Source organism: Rhineura floridana, chromosome 4 (genome assembly GCF_030035675.1).
Source record: "Rhineura floridana isolate rRhiFlo1 chromosome 4, rRhiFlo1.hap2, whole genome shotgun sequence".
In the NCBI taxonomy this organism is placed as follows: domain Eukaryota; kingdom Metazoa; phylum Chordata; class Lepidosauria; order Squamata; family Rhineuridae; genus Rhineura; species Rhineura floridana.
Genome location: NC_084483.1, coordinates 149,741,562 through 149,760,103, shown reverse-complemented (window position 1 = coordinate 149,760,103; position 18,542 = coordinate 149,741,562). Strand labels below are relative to the sequence as shown.

Here is an 18,542-nt window from a genome sequence, read left to right as displayed (position 1 = left end):
CGCTTCTGCTTCTCTTTCCCCACCCCCCTCTAGCCCATGCAAATAAAAGCTTTCTGCTCCACTGATTCAGTGGCCACAAGGAGGATCTGAAATTCTGCATGAAAATGTCCATCCCACATTGATGAGATCTGCAGAATTGAACGCTTTCCTTACTGTGAATGAATTGATTTATTTATTAAAAATATTTGTACTCCACCTTTCGATCTACAAATTAGCAACATTTGCCATGGTTGGGGAAGTGTCATGGGAAAAGAAAAGAAAATGCTGTCACAGTTACCCTAGTCTAGGTATTTTAATGATAAAGCACTGGATTATTAATTGCAATAAAATAAATGGAATGTAATGACAGAAAACCTTATAGCTAATACACAGTTTTTTTTCTAAAAAATGGTAGATTTTATTGAGTTTTAATATACAGCTTTAATATGTTAGGGTAACCAGTACAAGATCTGTGTTTAATTTACACATTACAATACAAACAGGAGCTCAGATCTTTTGTTACAGCATACAAAAGATATTCAATGGTCGTCCTCTAGCAGCTTTGAAACTCAGCAAGGCAGGTTCTAAGGCATGTTAAGTGCAGCGAAAGGCCACGTGAAATACAAAATGAATACAAAGGATTTATCTCTGTGATGTGTACATTATTTTAAAAAACAGTGTCTGCTCCACAGGGCAGACATTTAGCAATTTAAAAAAGTCACTGGCCAATGTTCCAGACAAAGACAAGCATTATTTTGTGTATAACCATTAAAAATTGCTTATATTGCAATATCTGGATCAAAAGAGGAAAAGCTTCCAAAGGAACAGTAGGCAAAGAACTGCGAAATAAAAAAGTACTATAAAATATTTTCACAACTAATTAAATGTCAAATAAACCAAGCAATAGTAAAAAACACCCTTCTGTTCAAAATAACAGCACATTTTGCTTATTCCTGTGAATTTTATTTATGAACACACAATATTTATGCATTTCATACAGGGAAATGTGTCCATTTGGTCTGTTGCTTTAGTGAAGATGACGTTCATTAAACTATCAACTTCATTTTTAAGGACATGCTTTATTGCTTGTTTTCCATACATAGCCAACCTCTGGGTGAGGAGCATCCTTAACTCATGTTAAATATGCTTCTTTCTCTTCTTTTCTTTAGACAGTGCAGAGTATATGGGCTTAAAGTTACATGGTGGCAGCTGCTTCTCTTACTCCAGTTCACTGTCTGTGTCTGAGTTCAGGGGTGTGCAGTAGTTGGGCTTGTCTGAAGGGACATAGCCAGGGAGACACAAACACTTGTATGATCCTTCTGTGTTAATGCACTTGGCGTTCTTGCAGAGTGACATCCTATTGTTCAGTTCACTGCATTCATTCACATCTGGAAGGAAAAGCAAACAAAATGGTATATAGTGTTAGATGTTGTTAAAAACTGAGGAAAGTGCAGTCTGCTAGGACTTGCCCACTAGCCCTACATCTGAGCCTGAAATGAGACTTTTGGTCTTACCATGAAAACAGTCTTCTCTGTGCATGTCAAAGATTATATCAGGTGGGTAAGTAGCTCCACCTAGTGGTTGAAGGCAGAAGAGCACTGTTGATTTTTACAGGAACTTTCTGCTCTGTGTAGCTCCCAACTCAGTTCTTGATGACAAGCTAACTAGTATTGAGAGCATTGACAGGAAGTATGACAAGAAAAGTCAAGCAACAGCACTCATACACTCTCTGCAAGAGGCCTACCAGGTACCAATGGTTGCAGCCCAGCTCTCCTAGGGAGTGGCCCTGCTATCATCTTTGACATGCACAGAGAAGACCGTTTTCACGGTAAGACCAAAAGTCTCTTCTCCTGTGCATGGAAATATGATATCAGGTGGGACATACCAAAGCTGACCCACGTAGGGTGGGAATATTGCTGAGCTGAATTCATTGACAGTCAGAGAGGACATGCTGTAGCACTCTCCTCCCAAAGGCTGCTTCTGCGGATGTATAGGCATTGATCTTACAGTGTTTAATAAACGTACTGGGAGTGGCCCATGTGGCCGCTTTACATATCTCCATTAGTGAAGCATTTCTCGAGAACACCGCCATTGTGGCTGCTGCTCTAGTGGAATAAGCCACTATCCTGGCTGGTCACGCCAGTCGCAGTGAAGCGGATGCCCAGGTAATACATGCCCTGATCCACCTAGCAAGGGTGGAGGTTGAAACCTTGTTTCCTATTGAAGCTGGATGAAATGAGACAAATAAACTGTCTGTCTTGCGAAAGGGCTTAGTTTTGGATATATATACTTTTAAGGCTCTTCTCACGTCCAGTGACTGCCACGCCTTTTCTGTGGGGTGCACAGGGTTATGGCAGAAGGAAGGGGGCACTAACTCTTATTGATAGTGAAAGGTAGATAGAACCTTAGGATGAAAGGAAGGTACAGTACGAAGTACTACCCTATCTTTTTGAAAAACACAGAAATTCTTATCTACAGACAGGGCATTAAGCTCAGACACATGACGGGCCGAAGTAATGGCCACAAGGAACAGGACTTTAAAGGATAGTAAATGGAGGGGAACTTGACTTAGTGGCTCGAAGGGAGGTTTCTGCAGGGCCATTAAGACTTTGTGTAGGTCCCAAGTTGGGAAACGATGGACCATAGGTGGCATTGATAACGTTGCCCTCCAAAGGAAACACCTCAGGAACGGGTGAGAATCCAGTGGCTTTTCAGGAAACTTAGATAGGATTGATGACAAAGTCAAAGCCTGACATCTCAAAGTGTTTGGCCTGAGTCCCATTGTTAAGCCCTGCTGTAGGAATGACAGGAACTCTGTAATACCTGCCTTACTTGGATTTATGCCTTGTTTGTGGAACCAAGACAAGAATGCTTTCTATGTGGCCTCGTATATTCAAACGGTAGAAGGGTGCCTGGAGGCCATCATTGTCTTCACGACTTGCCTTGGAATATCTTTCTTTAACAGACGTTGCCGTTTAATCTCCACACATAAAGAGCCAGCCAGCTGGAATTCGGATGGAGAAAACGTCCCTGTGATAACAGATCTTCCCTGAGAGGAATTCTCCACGGGGGGCTGACCGATAGGTCGATGAGTTCCGGAAACCAAGGTCTCCTTGGCCACCAAGGAGCCACCAGCAGAACTGTTGCCAGTTCAGCTAGGATTTTCTGGAGCACTTTGGTAATGATCAGGAGAGGTGAAAAGGCATATAGTTGACCTGGAGGCCACTGGGCTGCAAGAGCATCTATTCCCTCTGCCCCTGGCATCTTGTACGTGGTGAAGAATCTCTTCACCTGGTGGTTGAGGCTGGAGGTGAAAAGGTCTACTTTGATCATGCCAAATAGCGCCAGTATTGCCTGAAAGGCCAGAGGATATAACTTCCATTCCCCTTGATGTACCTTCTCCTGACTCAACCTGTCGGCTTGACTGTTGTCCTCCCCTCTGAGGTATTCCGCGGTGAGCGACTCCAGATGTTCTTCCACCCACTGGAAGATGAGTGAGGCTTCTCTCTGGAGAAGGGGAGAGAGCGTGCCCCTCTGACAATTCAAATGAGATTTGGCAGACACGTTGTCTGTCCTGATGAGCACCGCCCCCAACCTTATGGTTTGTGTGAAGTGTGTCAGTGCCAGGTGGATCACCTGAAGTTCCAGTAGATTGATTGGAAGGCTGGCTTCCTCCTGTGACCATGTTCCTTGCACCATCTGACTCTTGTAGATGGCACCCCAGCCTCATAGGCTGGCATCCGACGTGATCACTATACGTGCGGGATTGTGGAACGGTACTCCCTTGAGAAGATTGGGTTTGTGTGCCCACCACAGTAGAGACTGATGAACTGCAGGTGACAATAATACTTTCTGATGCTGCCTGGCTGCTATCTCATTCTGGAACGCCAATAACACCCACTGCAGGGGGCGAGAGCGATGACATGCCCAAGGCGTCATTTGGAAGGCTGCCACCATCAACCCAAGTACTGAGGCTAGGTGCATGAGGTCTACTGGTGTGGAAATAATATGGTAGGATACCGCAGCTTGTATTTTGTTGATTTTGTCCTGTGCCAGCCATATTGTCCCATTGTGAGTCTATAGCGGCCCCCAGATGTACAATGCGATGGGAAAGAACTAACAGGCTTTGTTCTTGTTGATTAGGAACCCATGGTCCTTCAAACAGGCTAAGGTAATGTGCACATCCTCCCAGGCCTTGCTTAGCGATGGGGACCGAATGGGGAAGTCGTCCAGGTAAGGAAATATGTGGACTCCTTGCGTCCTGAGGTGGGCTACCAGGCTAACCACGATCTTTGTGAATACCCTGGGGGCAGACAACTGGCCGAAGGGCATGGCCCTGTGTTGAAAATGGTCATTCCCCACCGTGAACCTGAGATAGCATCTGTGGGAGGGAAAGATGGGGATGTGTAGGTAGGCTTCCTTCAAGTCGATTGAGGAGAGGAAGTCCCCTTTTCTCAGCGCCTCCTTGATTGAAAGCAAAGTTTCCATGCAGAACTTGTGGTATTGAATGCATTTGTTCAGGTTCTTGAGGTTGAGTACCGCCCTGAATGATCCATCTTTTCCCGCAACAGTAATTGCCCAAAAATCTCTCCCCTGTCCAGACTAGCTCTATTGCTGATATTTAGAACAGATGGGAAATCGCTTGGAGGGTTCTTGACCTTTTGTCTTGAGTCCGCGAGAGAGGAGATGGGACAAATCTTGTCGGAGGGGTGGATGTAAATTCCAGGTTCAGGCCATTTCTGAGGGTGCATAAAACCCATTGGTCTGATGACGTGTCCCTCCATCACTGAACAAAGCGTTGGAGGGGTGCTGGCGTCAGAATTGATGTTTGTTCCCTCTTGCCTGGGTTCCAAACCCCGGTCTATTGGGAACGTATGGTTGGCCCTTTGCCTGCAGAGGTTGTCTGTACCAGAAGGGGCGACTGGTGTGGGTGCCTCTAGCTTGTCCTGATGTCCTAGAATTCCGAAAGGACTGTGGCTGTGAATATGGGTGGAAGGCTCTTCGAAATAGCCTTCTGTCCTCTCTTTTCCTGGAGGAGGGCATAGATTTCTTCTTGTTCTTGGATGCCAAGATGCCTGCTAATGCTTTGTCACCAAATAACTTGCCTCCCACGTAAGGCTCTGAAGTCAGGTTAGAGCGAGACGTGGCATCTGCTTCCCAGTGACACAGCCATAGGGTTCTATGGGTGAAGACGCCTGCTGCTAATGACCTTGCTGCAAATTGCATGGCATCCGTGGATGCATCTGCCATGAAGGTCACTGCCCGGGAGACTTTTAACAAGAAGTTGTGTGCTCTGGCAGAGTCCTGTTGTGGGCCATCCAGAAGGTCCTCTACCCATAGGAGAGAAGCCCTTGCGAAGACAGAAGATGCTGCTGCTGCTCTGATAGAAAGTGCGCTAGCCTCATGTACCCTTCTGAGGCTTTGGTCCAATTTGCGTTCAGTTGCATCCTTAAGGTGAGCATCTGAGTCTTTAGGATTCAAAGATGGATTTAAAAGATTAACTATGGACGCGTCTACTAGTGGGACTTTCAGCTGGTCCATGATCTGTTGTTCCAGTGTATACAACTTAGCTGTTGACACCGACTTCTTGAACTGTAAAGAAACATTGAACTCGGATTTGATCACTTTAGGTAGTAATGCAGGAAGCTTGAGCACCCTGGATTTAGGTGTTGGGTCTGGACACACAGACAGAATCCTGGACGTTGACGGAACTGGAGGGTCATCACAGGTGTGTAAGCTGAGGATCTCCATTGCCTTGCATAAGAGGGGGAGGAAATGGGGTTCTTGGGAAATTCTGTTGCTTGATATCTCTTCCGATTCTGACTCCCCACTCCATTCCTCTTCGTCTAAGACAATCAGTTCATTGTCTGGATCGACAGGTGTCTCCTCTGTAGGTTGAGTGTGCCTACCTTGAGTGGCCATGTAAGGGTCAGGTGAATTGTGTGCTGCCGGAGGCTGCAGGTTGGAAGATGATGGGATTGTTGAGGAAGAACCCTGTGTTGCCTGCGTGCCACTAGGGAGGTGCTGAATGGAGGATGCTGTGCCTGAGAGATCCCTGGACAAATCCGCTAACAGGGAAGCCCTTAGCTGATCCTTCAACTGTTGAAGCATGTGATCTGAGAAATGTAGTTGCAGAGGCTGAGTGTGTGCACAACAGGTGTGATATGCCTCTCCTTGTAATTGGTGAGAGGAGGGAGAAGGGGGGAGCTGGAACCCTTCCCCTTCTGTAATGTAGATGGTCTGGTAAGAGGCAGACATATCTGTAAAGCCCATGAAATCCTCAGGTGAGGATCTGGTAGAAAAAACTGAATCCAAGCCGGGTGGGCTTGTATGCTTTCTTCCTCAGACAGTGACTCTTGGTCTCTTCAAGTCCTGAAAGCAGTGCCTTGTGAGTTCCTCCCCTCCCCTGCATTATGATCACCAGGAGCTTGCCTGGTCTGGCCAGTCTGCCTGTCCGTCATGGGCACTGCGCCATCTGAAGCCACCCTGCCCACTATGTTCATTGCCTCTGCCTCAGCCACCTCCAGCCTGTCGGAAGAGGTGTGGGCCATGGCTGTCTCCATCTGGATGTTTGGCCCAAAGGAAGGCCGTAAAGCCTGTCTGGGTAATGGTGGTGGCACTGCTCCTAGTTTGGGCGGGAGCGGCTCGGGCCTCTTTTCTGGTCTGTCAGATTTGGGGGTTGCTTTCCCCATGATGCAACCATGCAGCAGGTCTTATGGGGGCTGGGGGCTATCCAGCATCTATGTTCTCACTGATGCTTCGGTGGGGTGTGTGTGTGCGTCTTGTTGCAGCCATTAAGGCGAGGCTGCGCCACTGGCTTAGGAGGGTGAAAGAGGACTCCTCCTGGGGTGCCTCAATGAGCACTGCTGCTGTGAGGCAAAAAAGGAGCGTTGGTGCCTCAAACGTTGCCACCAGATTCCGACTCTGCTGACAATGAGATCAGCATGGGGGGGGGGCGTATGGCCGAGAGCAGCAGTAACGAGCCAGTCTGGGCGAAGGGGAGTCCTCCTGTAGAGTGTCCCTTACAACTTCCCACCCCTGCACGGTTCTGGTGGGCAAGGGAGAGAAAAGCTCCGGGGGAGGAAAAAGGGGGGGGGGTTTGAAACAAGGGGGGGTAAAGTCGGAGGAGGAGACAGAAAGGATATAAGACAAATACATAAGACAAATATACAGGCCTGAACACAGAGCAGAGAGAGCGATCAACCGTTGTGGTCAGAAGAGAACTGAGCTGGGAGCTACACAGAACAGGAAGTTCCTGCAAAAATCAACAGAGCTCTTCTGCCTTCAACCGCTAGGTGGAGCTACCATCTTTCCATGCACAGGAGAATAACATTTCAGTGTCCCGTTTGGTCTTCTGTCTTGGCATTATACAGTTTTCTCATTCCATGCAACGCAATGATATTCAAACAGAGGTGAAATATACAAGCAAAACTTGACCTGTCAAGTAAGTTGAATATAATTAAAATGACTGTACAGTACGGCCCCGCTTATATGGCGGGTTAGGGACCAGGCCCCCGCTGTAAAGCGGAACAATGGGTCGCGCCGTGCAAAAATGCTGTGAAAATGCTGCAAAAGTGGCTTTAAAAAGGGGAATTTCCCCTAATTGAAAGCCACCGCATTAGTGGAACACCGGAAAATGGAACACTGTAAAGCGGGGCCCTACTGTAATTGCTCCATAAACAGAATTAAGTTATGAGACATATGCAGTAGCACTTGTGGCAGGTAAAAATATTAATGACATCGTGAATGGAATTATTCTAAATAAAGGGACCTCTAGGCCACTGTTTTATGCATGCCTGCTTTGGCACTTGTGCTTGTCTCACTCCCAGGAGTGCAAGAAAAGGTCCTGGGAAGAAGTAGGTACCTTACTCTCAGGAAATTCCTACACTCACTATGGGAAGTCAACTAGGTGGGCTGCACATCTTGCACTGATTCCTCATTACTTCCTGCTAGTCATGTGAACCATGTTTGTTTATTTTATAAAATTTAGATACCACTTATATGATAGAAAACCTCTAAGTGGGTTACAAAGAACAATCTAAAATATTAATTTAAAATACTGATAAAAACAAGCTGGCCTAGAATTTCATCCAAATATAAACATAAACAGTAATTTAAACACAATTGTTCATGTTAAAATTATATGTACAATTGTTTTTAAATCACTGTTTATACTGTTTTAGCAGGTGCCAAAAAGAATATAGAAAAAGGGGGTCAAAGACCAGAATGCTGAAGTATTTTATAGAAAACTGGTTTTATTGCGAGATTTTTTTTAAAGAAGCCCAAACTGGTTTTATTGCAGAATATTTTTCAAAGAAGCCCAACACATTTCAGCCTGTAATCCCAGGCCTTCATCAGGGGCTATAATATATTAAAACAGTGGGGACAAATGTCATTTCATAACTATACACTGTAGGCATGTATTTACATGTTTTTTTAAAAAAATTAAACACAATTTTCTTTAAAAGTTTGTTTGAAACCATTTTTCTTAAAACAACCAAAATCCATACTTACATAATGAACTTTTACAATGGTTAACGGAACAATTTTGGTCCTGTACTGTACATATATATCTGCATGCACAAAAAAATACCACCAATCCCATGTTTAGGAGGAGATAAATTATTTGACCTTTTCTTAATGGAAATACTAGCCTCGACCCCTCGTTAAGAAGGGGATAAATTATTTGACCTTTTTCTTGATGGAAACATTAGCACCTGGATAGAAGTGTCTCCTTAAGGGGCCGATGTAAATTCTGAAAGTTTTATATTAAGGGAAGAAGTTCAAAATCTTCATTTAAGCCACTAGGTGTCACCGTTTTTAACTCCAGTATCCAGAATAATTCCCCCCTCAATAAAAGCTCTTCACTTTCTCCATATATTTTTTCTAAGGTCCAAAATTTCAAATCCGTTATGGAATGTGAGCACTGGTTAAAATGTCCAACTAGAGGGGCCCCTGTTCTGTTGTTCCTTAGGTTACTTAAATGTTCCCCTATGCGTGTTTTGATCATTCTAGATGTCTGTCTCACATACATTTTCGAGCAGCTACATTGTATGACATAAACAACCCTTGCAGTATTGCAAGTAGAGAAGTGGCGCAGAGTATTTTGTTGTTGTTGACCAAATTGATAAATTCTGTTGTTTTTCGAGTATATTTACAAAAGATGCATCAGCCACATAATGTCCTTTTGGTGGGTTGGTGCCTGGAAGGACATTTATGTTGGAATGTGGGTTACCTCTGAAATCACTCCTGACTAAGATGTCTTTTAGATTTTTAGTCCTTTTATAGGAGATCAAAAGTGGCTCTTGGCAGCTGGGGACGTGTTGTACTATGTGCCAGTATTTTTTTATACTACTTTGTAATCTATTGGTGATGTGATCGAACGTTAAATTACAATTTATCTGGACAGATAATATTAATGGGCAGGTAGTTCCAAAGCATAGGGGCTGCCACACTGAAGGACTGATTCCCCACAAGTGTAGAACGAATACTATATGAGTACTGAACGAAGGCTGCGCCTGCATTTGGAACACATTCCACCAGGAAGCTCTTGTGTGTAAGCCCCACTGAAACAGGACAGGAGCTGCACTGTTGTTTATCTCTTGCACAATTCCCATTCACTTCCATGGGACACATGCAGGAGAATTTCCAGTGGAATTTCCAGTGGAATGTGCTGCTGAACCATGGGATTTAGAAGCACTTAAGCAACACATCTGATTTGTGCACCTCTGTTGCTCCAGAGGTGTTGGATTATGCTCTTCATTTGGTAGACTATGCAATTAGCCTATTTGTGAAATCCACTTACCAACACATGTCATTTTGGCCATGTCCAGATGGTAACCATCAAAACAGTCACAGGTATACCCTTCCTGCACCCTTACACAACGTCCATTTTCACATCCATTCAGAATACCACATTCTTCTGCCTGTAACTCCTCAAAGCTGTTCAGGAAACCTGGGCAGAGAAAACATTGCAAACCAATGCATTTAAGAGCTAAAGGAACTTAATTCACCAAGGTCCAAAGGGCCTCCTCAATTGGCTTACAGCCCAAAATAAAGGCTTTCTGGGCCCACAACTAACACTTGCAGTGGATCGACTACACAGAGATAGAGCAGCCCAAATGTTTAAAGGGCCAGCCAGTTTAAAGAAGTATATTTGCAGAAAACAGGCCTGCATTCATTATGAGCTCCATCAAGCAAGGTAAAGTTCAGTTTCATTTTTAAGGCACTTCAAGGGAAACAAGAGATTTGGAGCACCATGTTTTCTTTGCAATGGGTAGGTCCAGCCTAAACATAATGTATAAAAGGGTAGACATTTCCCAGAAGCAACAAATGAACAGTACTGCAGATGGCAGTCAAGCACAAAGAATGTCTGAGGAAAAATGAAGAGCATCATTCGACGTGTCAAAGAGGCAACAAGTATTTTGCTGTCCACAAAGAGGTAATTTCTGAAAACTGTTTTCTCTTCCAAAATTATGTTAGTGCACCTGTGGACATAATCTTATTAAACAGCACCTGATATGTTTGGGATATAAGCTTTTTATCTTCTTCTTCTTCTTCTTCTTCTTCTTCTTCTTCTTCTTCTTATTATTATTATTATTATTATTATTATTATTATTTTATTTATATCCCATCCTTCCTCCCGGCAGGAGCCCAGGGCGGCAAACAAAAGCACTAAAAACATTAAAACGTCTTAAAAACAAACTTTAAAACAAAATATTTTCGAAAAGTTACTTGAAAAAAGCTATCAAACATTTTCTAAGATTAAAAACATTTTAAAAAAGAAAGTTTAAGAACATATTAAAAAACAATTCCAGCACAGATGCAGACTGGTCTATCTATCTGCATCTGATAGATGCAGACTATCTCTAATGAGAGAGATACAGCAGCTTGCCATAGTAAACGGATCCATTCTAGAAATATGTAGCAGATTAGTGTGATAAAAATACGGTTTCATTCTGCTGTTCTACACAGGATTAATGTATTTGAGAAAGCCCTTATAGGTATACATGAATACCACTACACTTTATTTTCAACATGACAAACTGCAGCAAATTTTTGGGATGTTAAAATGCAATTTAATTAACTATGTTAATTTAATCCAATATTTCTTTTATTTAGTACATTTATATCTTACATTTTCTCCGAGATCAAGGTACCAAACATGTTCTCTACTCCCTATGTGATCCTTTCAATGACCTTGTGAGGTAGGTTAGGCTAGACTGTTGATAGGGACAGACTACCACCAGCACATAACTCCGGTGCTTAAAAGGTTGCACTGTCATTTTTTACTGGGCCAGGTTCAAGACTCTTCTATTAATTTGCAAGTCCCTTAACAACTTGGGTTCAGGATATCTTAAGAACTGCCTGATCCCTTACACCCTAGCCTAGAGATGTGAAGGCCTGAAAAAAACTGGGGGGAAAACCCAAATCCACCACATTTTTTCCCCAAAGGCTTTTGTTGGTTTTCTGAAAAATTGAAAAAATTTGGGCTGACAAGTAAAAAGGTATAGAAGCTTGCTTTCAAAGTCCATGACAAACAAGATGAGAAATATGAAGAAGCAGAAACTGATAGTGATAGCACAGAAAATGAGAATGATTAAATTTCATGTAGTATTTATTGAGTCTTGGTCCCTCCCGCCCATCCTTTTCTTTCAATGGAAATGAGTGCTTCATATCTGCTTGACACTGTGAAGGACTGGAGAAGACATAATAATTTTCAGAGTACATAATTATTTTTAGTATAATGCTGAGGGTTTCTCTTTTTTATTGTTTTTTGCCTGCTCCTCATAACCTGGCAAAACCAAAGAGATGCTAGGTTCCTGTTTATTTATTGATTTATTAGATTTATATCCCACCCTTCCTCCCAGTAGGAGCTCAAGGCAGCAGTTCTTTACAGTTCAGCAGCTCATAGCTCAATTTGAATTTTTTTAAAAAAAGAAATTGAATTTGTTATTATTGTCTGAATAACTGTACTTTTTATATACCAAACATGACAATTTAATGGCAAACCAAGTTATATATACTACATTTTATGTTCCTAAAGTAAAAAAAGTGATTTTTGATCTGTAATGGGCACACGAAAAAGTATTGCATATTTTTCATTTTCATTTCTTCTAGGAAAAAAAATGGAAAAAACCCCTAGTTTCTTCCCTCCCACAAGGCTTCAACATTTCTGGAAATTTCATCTCTCTATCCCAGCCCAATCACTGAGAACTTTGGGGGAGTCTGTTGATCTGTTTGTCTCCCATGGCTCAGACTCATGGCTTGTAACTACTGGAAACTGTGCATTCAGGGTAGTGGGCCCCAGCCTGTGGAACTCTCTCCCAACTGAGATTAGACAGGCACTCTCTTTGTTGAACTTCAGGTGCATGACAAGGACTTTCTTATTTCAACAAACATTTTAGGGTAGTGTTTCATTTTACAATGAGCAAACAAACAAACTGGCCTAAGATCACCTTCAATGCTGAGTGGGGATCTGAACTAAGAAGGAGCTTCACAACTGCCACAATATGCAGATTGAAAAGTATCACGAAGGAAGAGGCCACACAGAGGATCTAACAATAACAAGAATTTTACTATAACTAATTATATACAGAGAACAAGGCCCACAGCATGGTGCTGCTTGTAAGGCAGGCCTGGAACTGAAACTGCCACAGCCTGGGGCTGACTCAGCAATTCCTAGTATGGCAAGCCTGGAGGGCCAATACACTACACCCCTCCCCCCTAGCTCTCATAATCCTGAAGATACTTGGGACGAGCCCTGGTGCGGGTTGATTAATGACAATTTTGCATTGAAGCTGATGGTGCATCCCCTAGTTCCCCATTTGGCTTTGGTTCATGCTGGTCCACTTCAGGGTCCAGGCACAACTGCTCTTGTCCGGCATCAGGAGCAGCCACTGGCTCATTTTCTCTTTCCACTTGAGTATTTCCAGCACCCTCAGAGAGAACTGATGGAGCTGGGCTTCATCCTCTCATCTGGTCCACATGTCGACGTAGTACATGGCTGTTTGGTGTTTGAGTCCTGTAGGACAATGGGCCCGTGGCTTAGGTCACAGTGGCAGGAATCCACATTTCACCAGCACCGTAGTTCCTGACATACATCGGGTCACCTGGGGTGAACACCCGTGCAGGTTCTTGAACTGCAACGGATGCCCTTGGTCGGTCCTTGGTCAAGTCAGGATCCAACCGATTAAGCAGAGTCATTCGTTGTCTGTTCATTAATAGTTCGGCTGGGCTCCTTCCAGTTGTGGCACAAGGTGTGATGTGTTTTGTCAGGAGAAAACTTGCAAGGCGTCGGTCCCAGTCACCTTCTACAATCCATTTCAATGCATCCTTTGTTGTCCTGACCATCCTCTCGGCCTGGCTATTGGTTGCTGGATGAAAAGGGGCTGAAGTGACATGCCGAATCAGTCCATTATCCAGGAATGTGTGGAATTCTGCAGATGTGCACTGGGCCCCATTGTCTGAGACAATGGTGTTTGGCAACCCATGTGTTGTGAAATGCCTGCGTAAGGTCTTGATAACAATACGAGATGTCATTGACGATACCGGAAGCACTTCTAACCATTTGAAGTATGAATCAACAACAGTCAAGAAAGTTTGTCTTTGGAAGGGGCCAGCAAAGTCGATATGAAGCAGTGACCATGGTGTTTTTGTCGATTCCCATGGGTGCACTGGGCCATGTGGTGGAGCTGGTCTTGAAACCTGACACTTCTCACATCTCTTGACACATTCTTCAATCTCGCTGTCCATCTTGGGCCACCATACATAGCTGCGCCCCAGAGCCTTCATTCGCACTATACCAGGGTGTCCGACTCATAGGGCCCCCAACACCCGATGTCTCAACACAGCAGAAATGACAACTCTATTTCCTCTCAGGAGGCATCCCTTGTGCACTGATAGTTCATGTTGTTTGGATACAAATGGTCTGAATTTCTCAAGCTTCCCTAATGGTCATCCCCTCCACACCCAGTTGAGAAAACGGGCAAGAACTGGGTCCTTGGATGATGCAGTGGCAATATTCCCAGCATGGAGGGAAGGTTCCAGTAACAACTCTAACAATAGCACATCCAGCGGAGGGGTTTCATCAACCCCAGCAGAAGAGAGAGGAAGGTGGCTCAAAACATGCCAGGCCGATGTTACAATGTGTAATCGTACGTGTTCAGGAAAATCGCCACCGCTACATGCGTGGAGATGATATTTGAGGCGTCTGCTGGTTAGGGGCAAACAATCCCAATAACAGCTTGTGGTCAGTAGCAATAGTTAATGGTCGACCATAGACATAGTCATGGAATTTTTTACACTAGCCACAATAGTCAGGGCCTCCTTATCAATTTGGGCATAATTCCGTTCTGTTGAAGACATTGTTCTGGAGTAGAAAGCGATAGGCACCTCATGAGAGTCCTCAGGTTGGTGGCTCAGGACAGCTCCAATACCATATGGAGATGCATCACACGTGAGATCAAGGGCTTCTGTTCATCATAGTGCACCACGACACTGTCAGTACAATAACAGGTGTTTTACATCACAGAAAGCCTTATCATGCTGGGCTGTCCACTGCCATGCAGCATGCTTGTCAAGAAAGTGATGCAATGGTTCTGCCACTGTAGCCTTAAGCTTGACCCGGAGACCAGCAACAGCAAAACGGTGCAGTACGTCCCACACCCATAAGGCAAGTTCAGCAATGGAGTTGCTGGCAAACAAGACATCATCAAAATACGGTACCTGGTACTCCTTTGAGAATGTCCTCCATTGTTGTTGTTATGTGCCTTCAAGTCAATTATGACTTACAGTGACCCTATGAATAGCGACCTCCAGTAGCATCTGTTATGAAGCATCTTGTTCAGATCTTGTAAGTTCAGGTCTGTGGGTTCCTTTCTGGAATCAACCCATCTCTTGCTTGGTCTTCCTCTTTTTCTACTCCCTTCTGTTTTTCCCAGCATTATTGTCTTTTCTAGTGAATCATGTCTTCTCATTATGTGTCCAAAGTAGGATCACCTCAGTTTCACCATTTTAGCTTCTAGTGATAGTTCTGGTTTAACACCCAATTATTTGTCCTTTTCACGGTCCATGGTATGCGCAAAGCTCTCCTCCAACACCACATTTCAAATGCGTGGATTTTTCTTTTATCCACTTTTTTCACTGTCCAACTTTCACATACATACATAGAGATCGGAAATATCATTGTCTGAATGATCCTGACTTTAGTGTTCAGTGATACTTCTTTGCATTTGAGGATCTTTTCTGGTTCTCTCACAGCTGCCCTCCCCAGTCCTAGCCTTCTTCTGATTTCTTGACTATTGTCTCCATTTTGGTTAATGACTGTGCCAAGGTATTGATAATCCTTGACAAGTTCAATGTCTTCATTGTCAACTTTAAAGTTACATAAATCTTCTGTTGTCATTACTTTAGTCTTTTTGACGTTCAGCTGTAGTCCTGCTTTTGTGCTTTCCTCTTTAACTTTCATCAGCAGTTTCAAATCATTACTGGTTTCTGCTAGTAGTATGGTATCGTCTGCATATCTTAAATTATTGATATTTCTCCCTCCAATTTTCACACCTCCTTCATCTTGATCCAATCCTCCTTTCCATGATACGTTCTGCGTATAGATTAAACAAATATGGTGATAAAATACACCCGTCTCACACCCTTTCTGATGGGGAACCAATCGGTTTCTCCGTATTGTCCTTACAGTAGCCTCTTATCCAGAGTATAGGTTGTTCATCAGGACAATCAGATGCTGTGGCACCCCAATTTCTTTTAAAGGATTCCATAGTTTTCCATGATCTACACAATCAGAGGCTTTGCTGTAATCTATAAAGCACAGAGTGATTTTCTTCTGAAATTCCTTGGTCTGTTCCATTATCCAACGTATGTTTGCAATATGTTTTCTGGTGCCTCTTCTCTTTCTAAATCCAGCTTGGACATCTGGCATTTCTCACTCCGATTCCAGGGGTCACAGCAACACCAAACTGAATGCTCCACGATGAGTGGTGATAGTCTGAGCATCGGCAGTAGCATCATCCACAGATAGTTGCTGATAGGCCTGGGCCAGGTCAAACTTCGCAAAAACGTTTCCTTGTGAAAGTGATGCCAAAAGATGACTCATCATTGGGATTGGATAAGGATGCTGATGCAGGGCTTTATTGATAGTGCACCTGTAGTCACCACACATGCGGATGTTGCCATTGGCCTTCAATGGAGTGACAATGGCTGTCTCCCATGTAGGGTGTGTCACTGGCTCCAATATGCCTTGCTCTATGAGGCAATCAAGTTCAGCATCAATCTTTGCTCGCAGTGCAAATCGAACACAACAGGGTTTCATACGGATGGGGGCCACAGTAGGATCCAAGAACAATGAAATAGGAGGCCCCTTATATTTTCCAAGACCTTTATCAAAAACAGCTTTGAAATCATTTAGGATGCTATCCCATAATGATTCACCAATCTGGTGGAGCCCCCTGAGAGCAATGCCCAATGGCTCAAACCAGTCTAAGCCAAGGAGAGTGCTGCGATGCCCTTGAGCAACCAATAACTGTAAAGTTCCATTGAAAGTTTGGTAACACACCTCAGCTTCACAGACACTATTGGAACCTTATTTTCCTGGTAATCAGTAATTCTGGAGTGGAAAGGGACAATTTGTGGCCCCCACAAGGAAATATTTGCTGGTAGGTTTCCGATGAGATGATAGTATAACCTGAGCCCGAATCAACTTCCATGGTGCATGGAGTGCCCTGGATGGTGACTGTCACCTTCCCCTTCCTCACATTAGTGGAGTACTGCAACCCTGGCTTGATGTGGTTAATCACCTCCTCTGCATTGTCATATGTGGAAAACTTCTGTACAGGGTGTGTGGTACTGCTTTGTGTCCTTGATGGTGTTTTCCTTTCCACCGCACTTCTGGGGGTGGCTGCTTCCACTTTGGCTTGGCATATTCACTCAATATGCTCAGCGTTTTGACAATACCGACACTGTGCACCTCTGAAATGGCAGGCACGCCATTCATGGGATCTGCCACAGCTCTTACATTTCACTGGAGAAACTTGTCTGGAACTTGGAGGTCCTACAGCACCTACTCTGGTTAATGAGCATTTGCACTGCAGCCTGTGGATCTCTAGAAGTTGTTGATTTGAATCTTTAGCCAGCTGGGTTTCTGAACAGGGTGAGTTTCCTGCCAAGTGCACTTCTTGGGCACTTGCTGCTGCTGCTTCTGTAGCCAGAGCTTCCTCTAATGTAATCTTGAATGTGAGCTGTCCTTGTGCAAACAGACGGTTTTGCAGGCCCTCATCATGCAACCCACAGACCAGGCTATCACGCAGCATCTCCTCAAGGTTTGGGAAATTGCAGTGTTTCGCCATGCGTCTAAGTTCAGCAACATACAGTGACACACTCTCTGTTGGGCCCTGATTTCGTTTGTAGAAAGAATTACGTTGTGCTATTTCAGACAGTTTTGGAGAGAAATGTCCTTGTAAAGCATTCAGGATATCCTCATAAGATGTATTAGCAACTTTTGCTGGTGCTAGGAGGGCCTGGACTAGGTCAAAAGTGTCCAGCCCACAGACACTGAGTAACACAGCACACTTCTTCTCTGACTCTGTAATGCCATTTGCTGCCAAGTAAAACTCCAGCCTGGCTGCATAACTTTCCCACTTGGTGGGACATGCAGGGTTAAATTCTTCAAGATGCCCTTGGATGGCCATATTCCACAAGATACACACTGACCTGCAGTGCTTTGCAGTGGTTTCCACAAGGCCCAAGCTGATGTCCTAATCCAGTCTAAGGAGAAATGTTCTCTCCCTTTCAGCCTCTAGCAGTGGTTCTTAACCTTTTCCACTGCCAGCACCCCTTGGATTTCCAAAATATGCTCTCACATCCCCTGAAAAAATACTGTTCATTTTTAATTTTAATTTCATTTAATTTTAATGTGTGTTTTAGCCTAACTTAGCTATGATAAATGACATTTTTCCAAAATCTTTGTTGTATAGGTACCACCTTGCACCCCTAGAAAAAGTGTCTCGCACCCCAAGGGGTGCGTGCACCCCAGGTTAAGAACCACTGCTCTAATGCATGAAGAAAACACTCTGTGTGCCTCACAGAATCCCATCCTCGTCGCCAATAAAAAGTATCCTGAAGGAAGAGGTCACACAGAGGATCTAAACAAGAACTTTACTATAACTAATTAAATACAGAGAACAAGGCCCACAACATGGTGCTGCTTCTAAGGGAGGCCTGGAACTGAAACTGCCACAGCCTGGGGCTGACTCAGCAGTTCCTGGTATGGCAAGCCTGGAGGGCCAATACACTACACAGATATTACTTGAAAAGCAGGTGACTGTTCATTTAGACTGTAAACCTGTGCTGTTGTATGCTAGTACATGTCTCTTGTTCCAAGGAAATGAAAGTGGCTCTTATTGAACTTTTATTTATAGCCTGGTTGAACTTTTAGCAAGCTAAAACTCTGCAAGCCTCCTTATATGATAGATGTCCAAGAAATGTTGGGCTACTTCTGGGAGGAAGGGTGGAATATAAATTTATTAAATAAATAAATGAAATAGAAAGAG

General features: G+C 43.9%; 1 protein-coding gene across 1 annotated transcript in view; it reads right to left on the bottom strand.

Annotated features, from left to right (window-relative positions):
• Positions 1-373: 373 nt before the first annotated feature.
• Positions 374-18,542, bottom strand: part of LTBP1 (latent transforming growth factor beta binding protein 1) — a 366,037-nt gene continuing 347,868 nt past the window's right edge. The window contains exons 32-33 of the mRNA XM_061626114.1: positions 9,785-9,934; positions 374-1,367 (exon numbers count right to left, since the gene is read on the bottom strand). Of these exons, the coding sequence (XP_061482098.1) occupies positions 1,198-1,367; positions 9,785-9,934 (320 nt within the window). The 3' untranslated portion in view covers positions 374-1,197. The remainder of the gene's footprint in view (positions 1,368-9,784; positions 9,935-18,542) is intronic.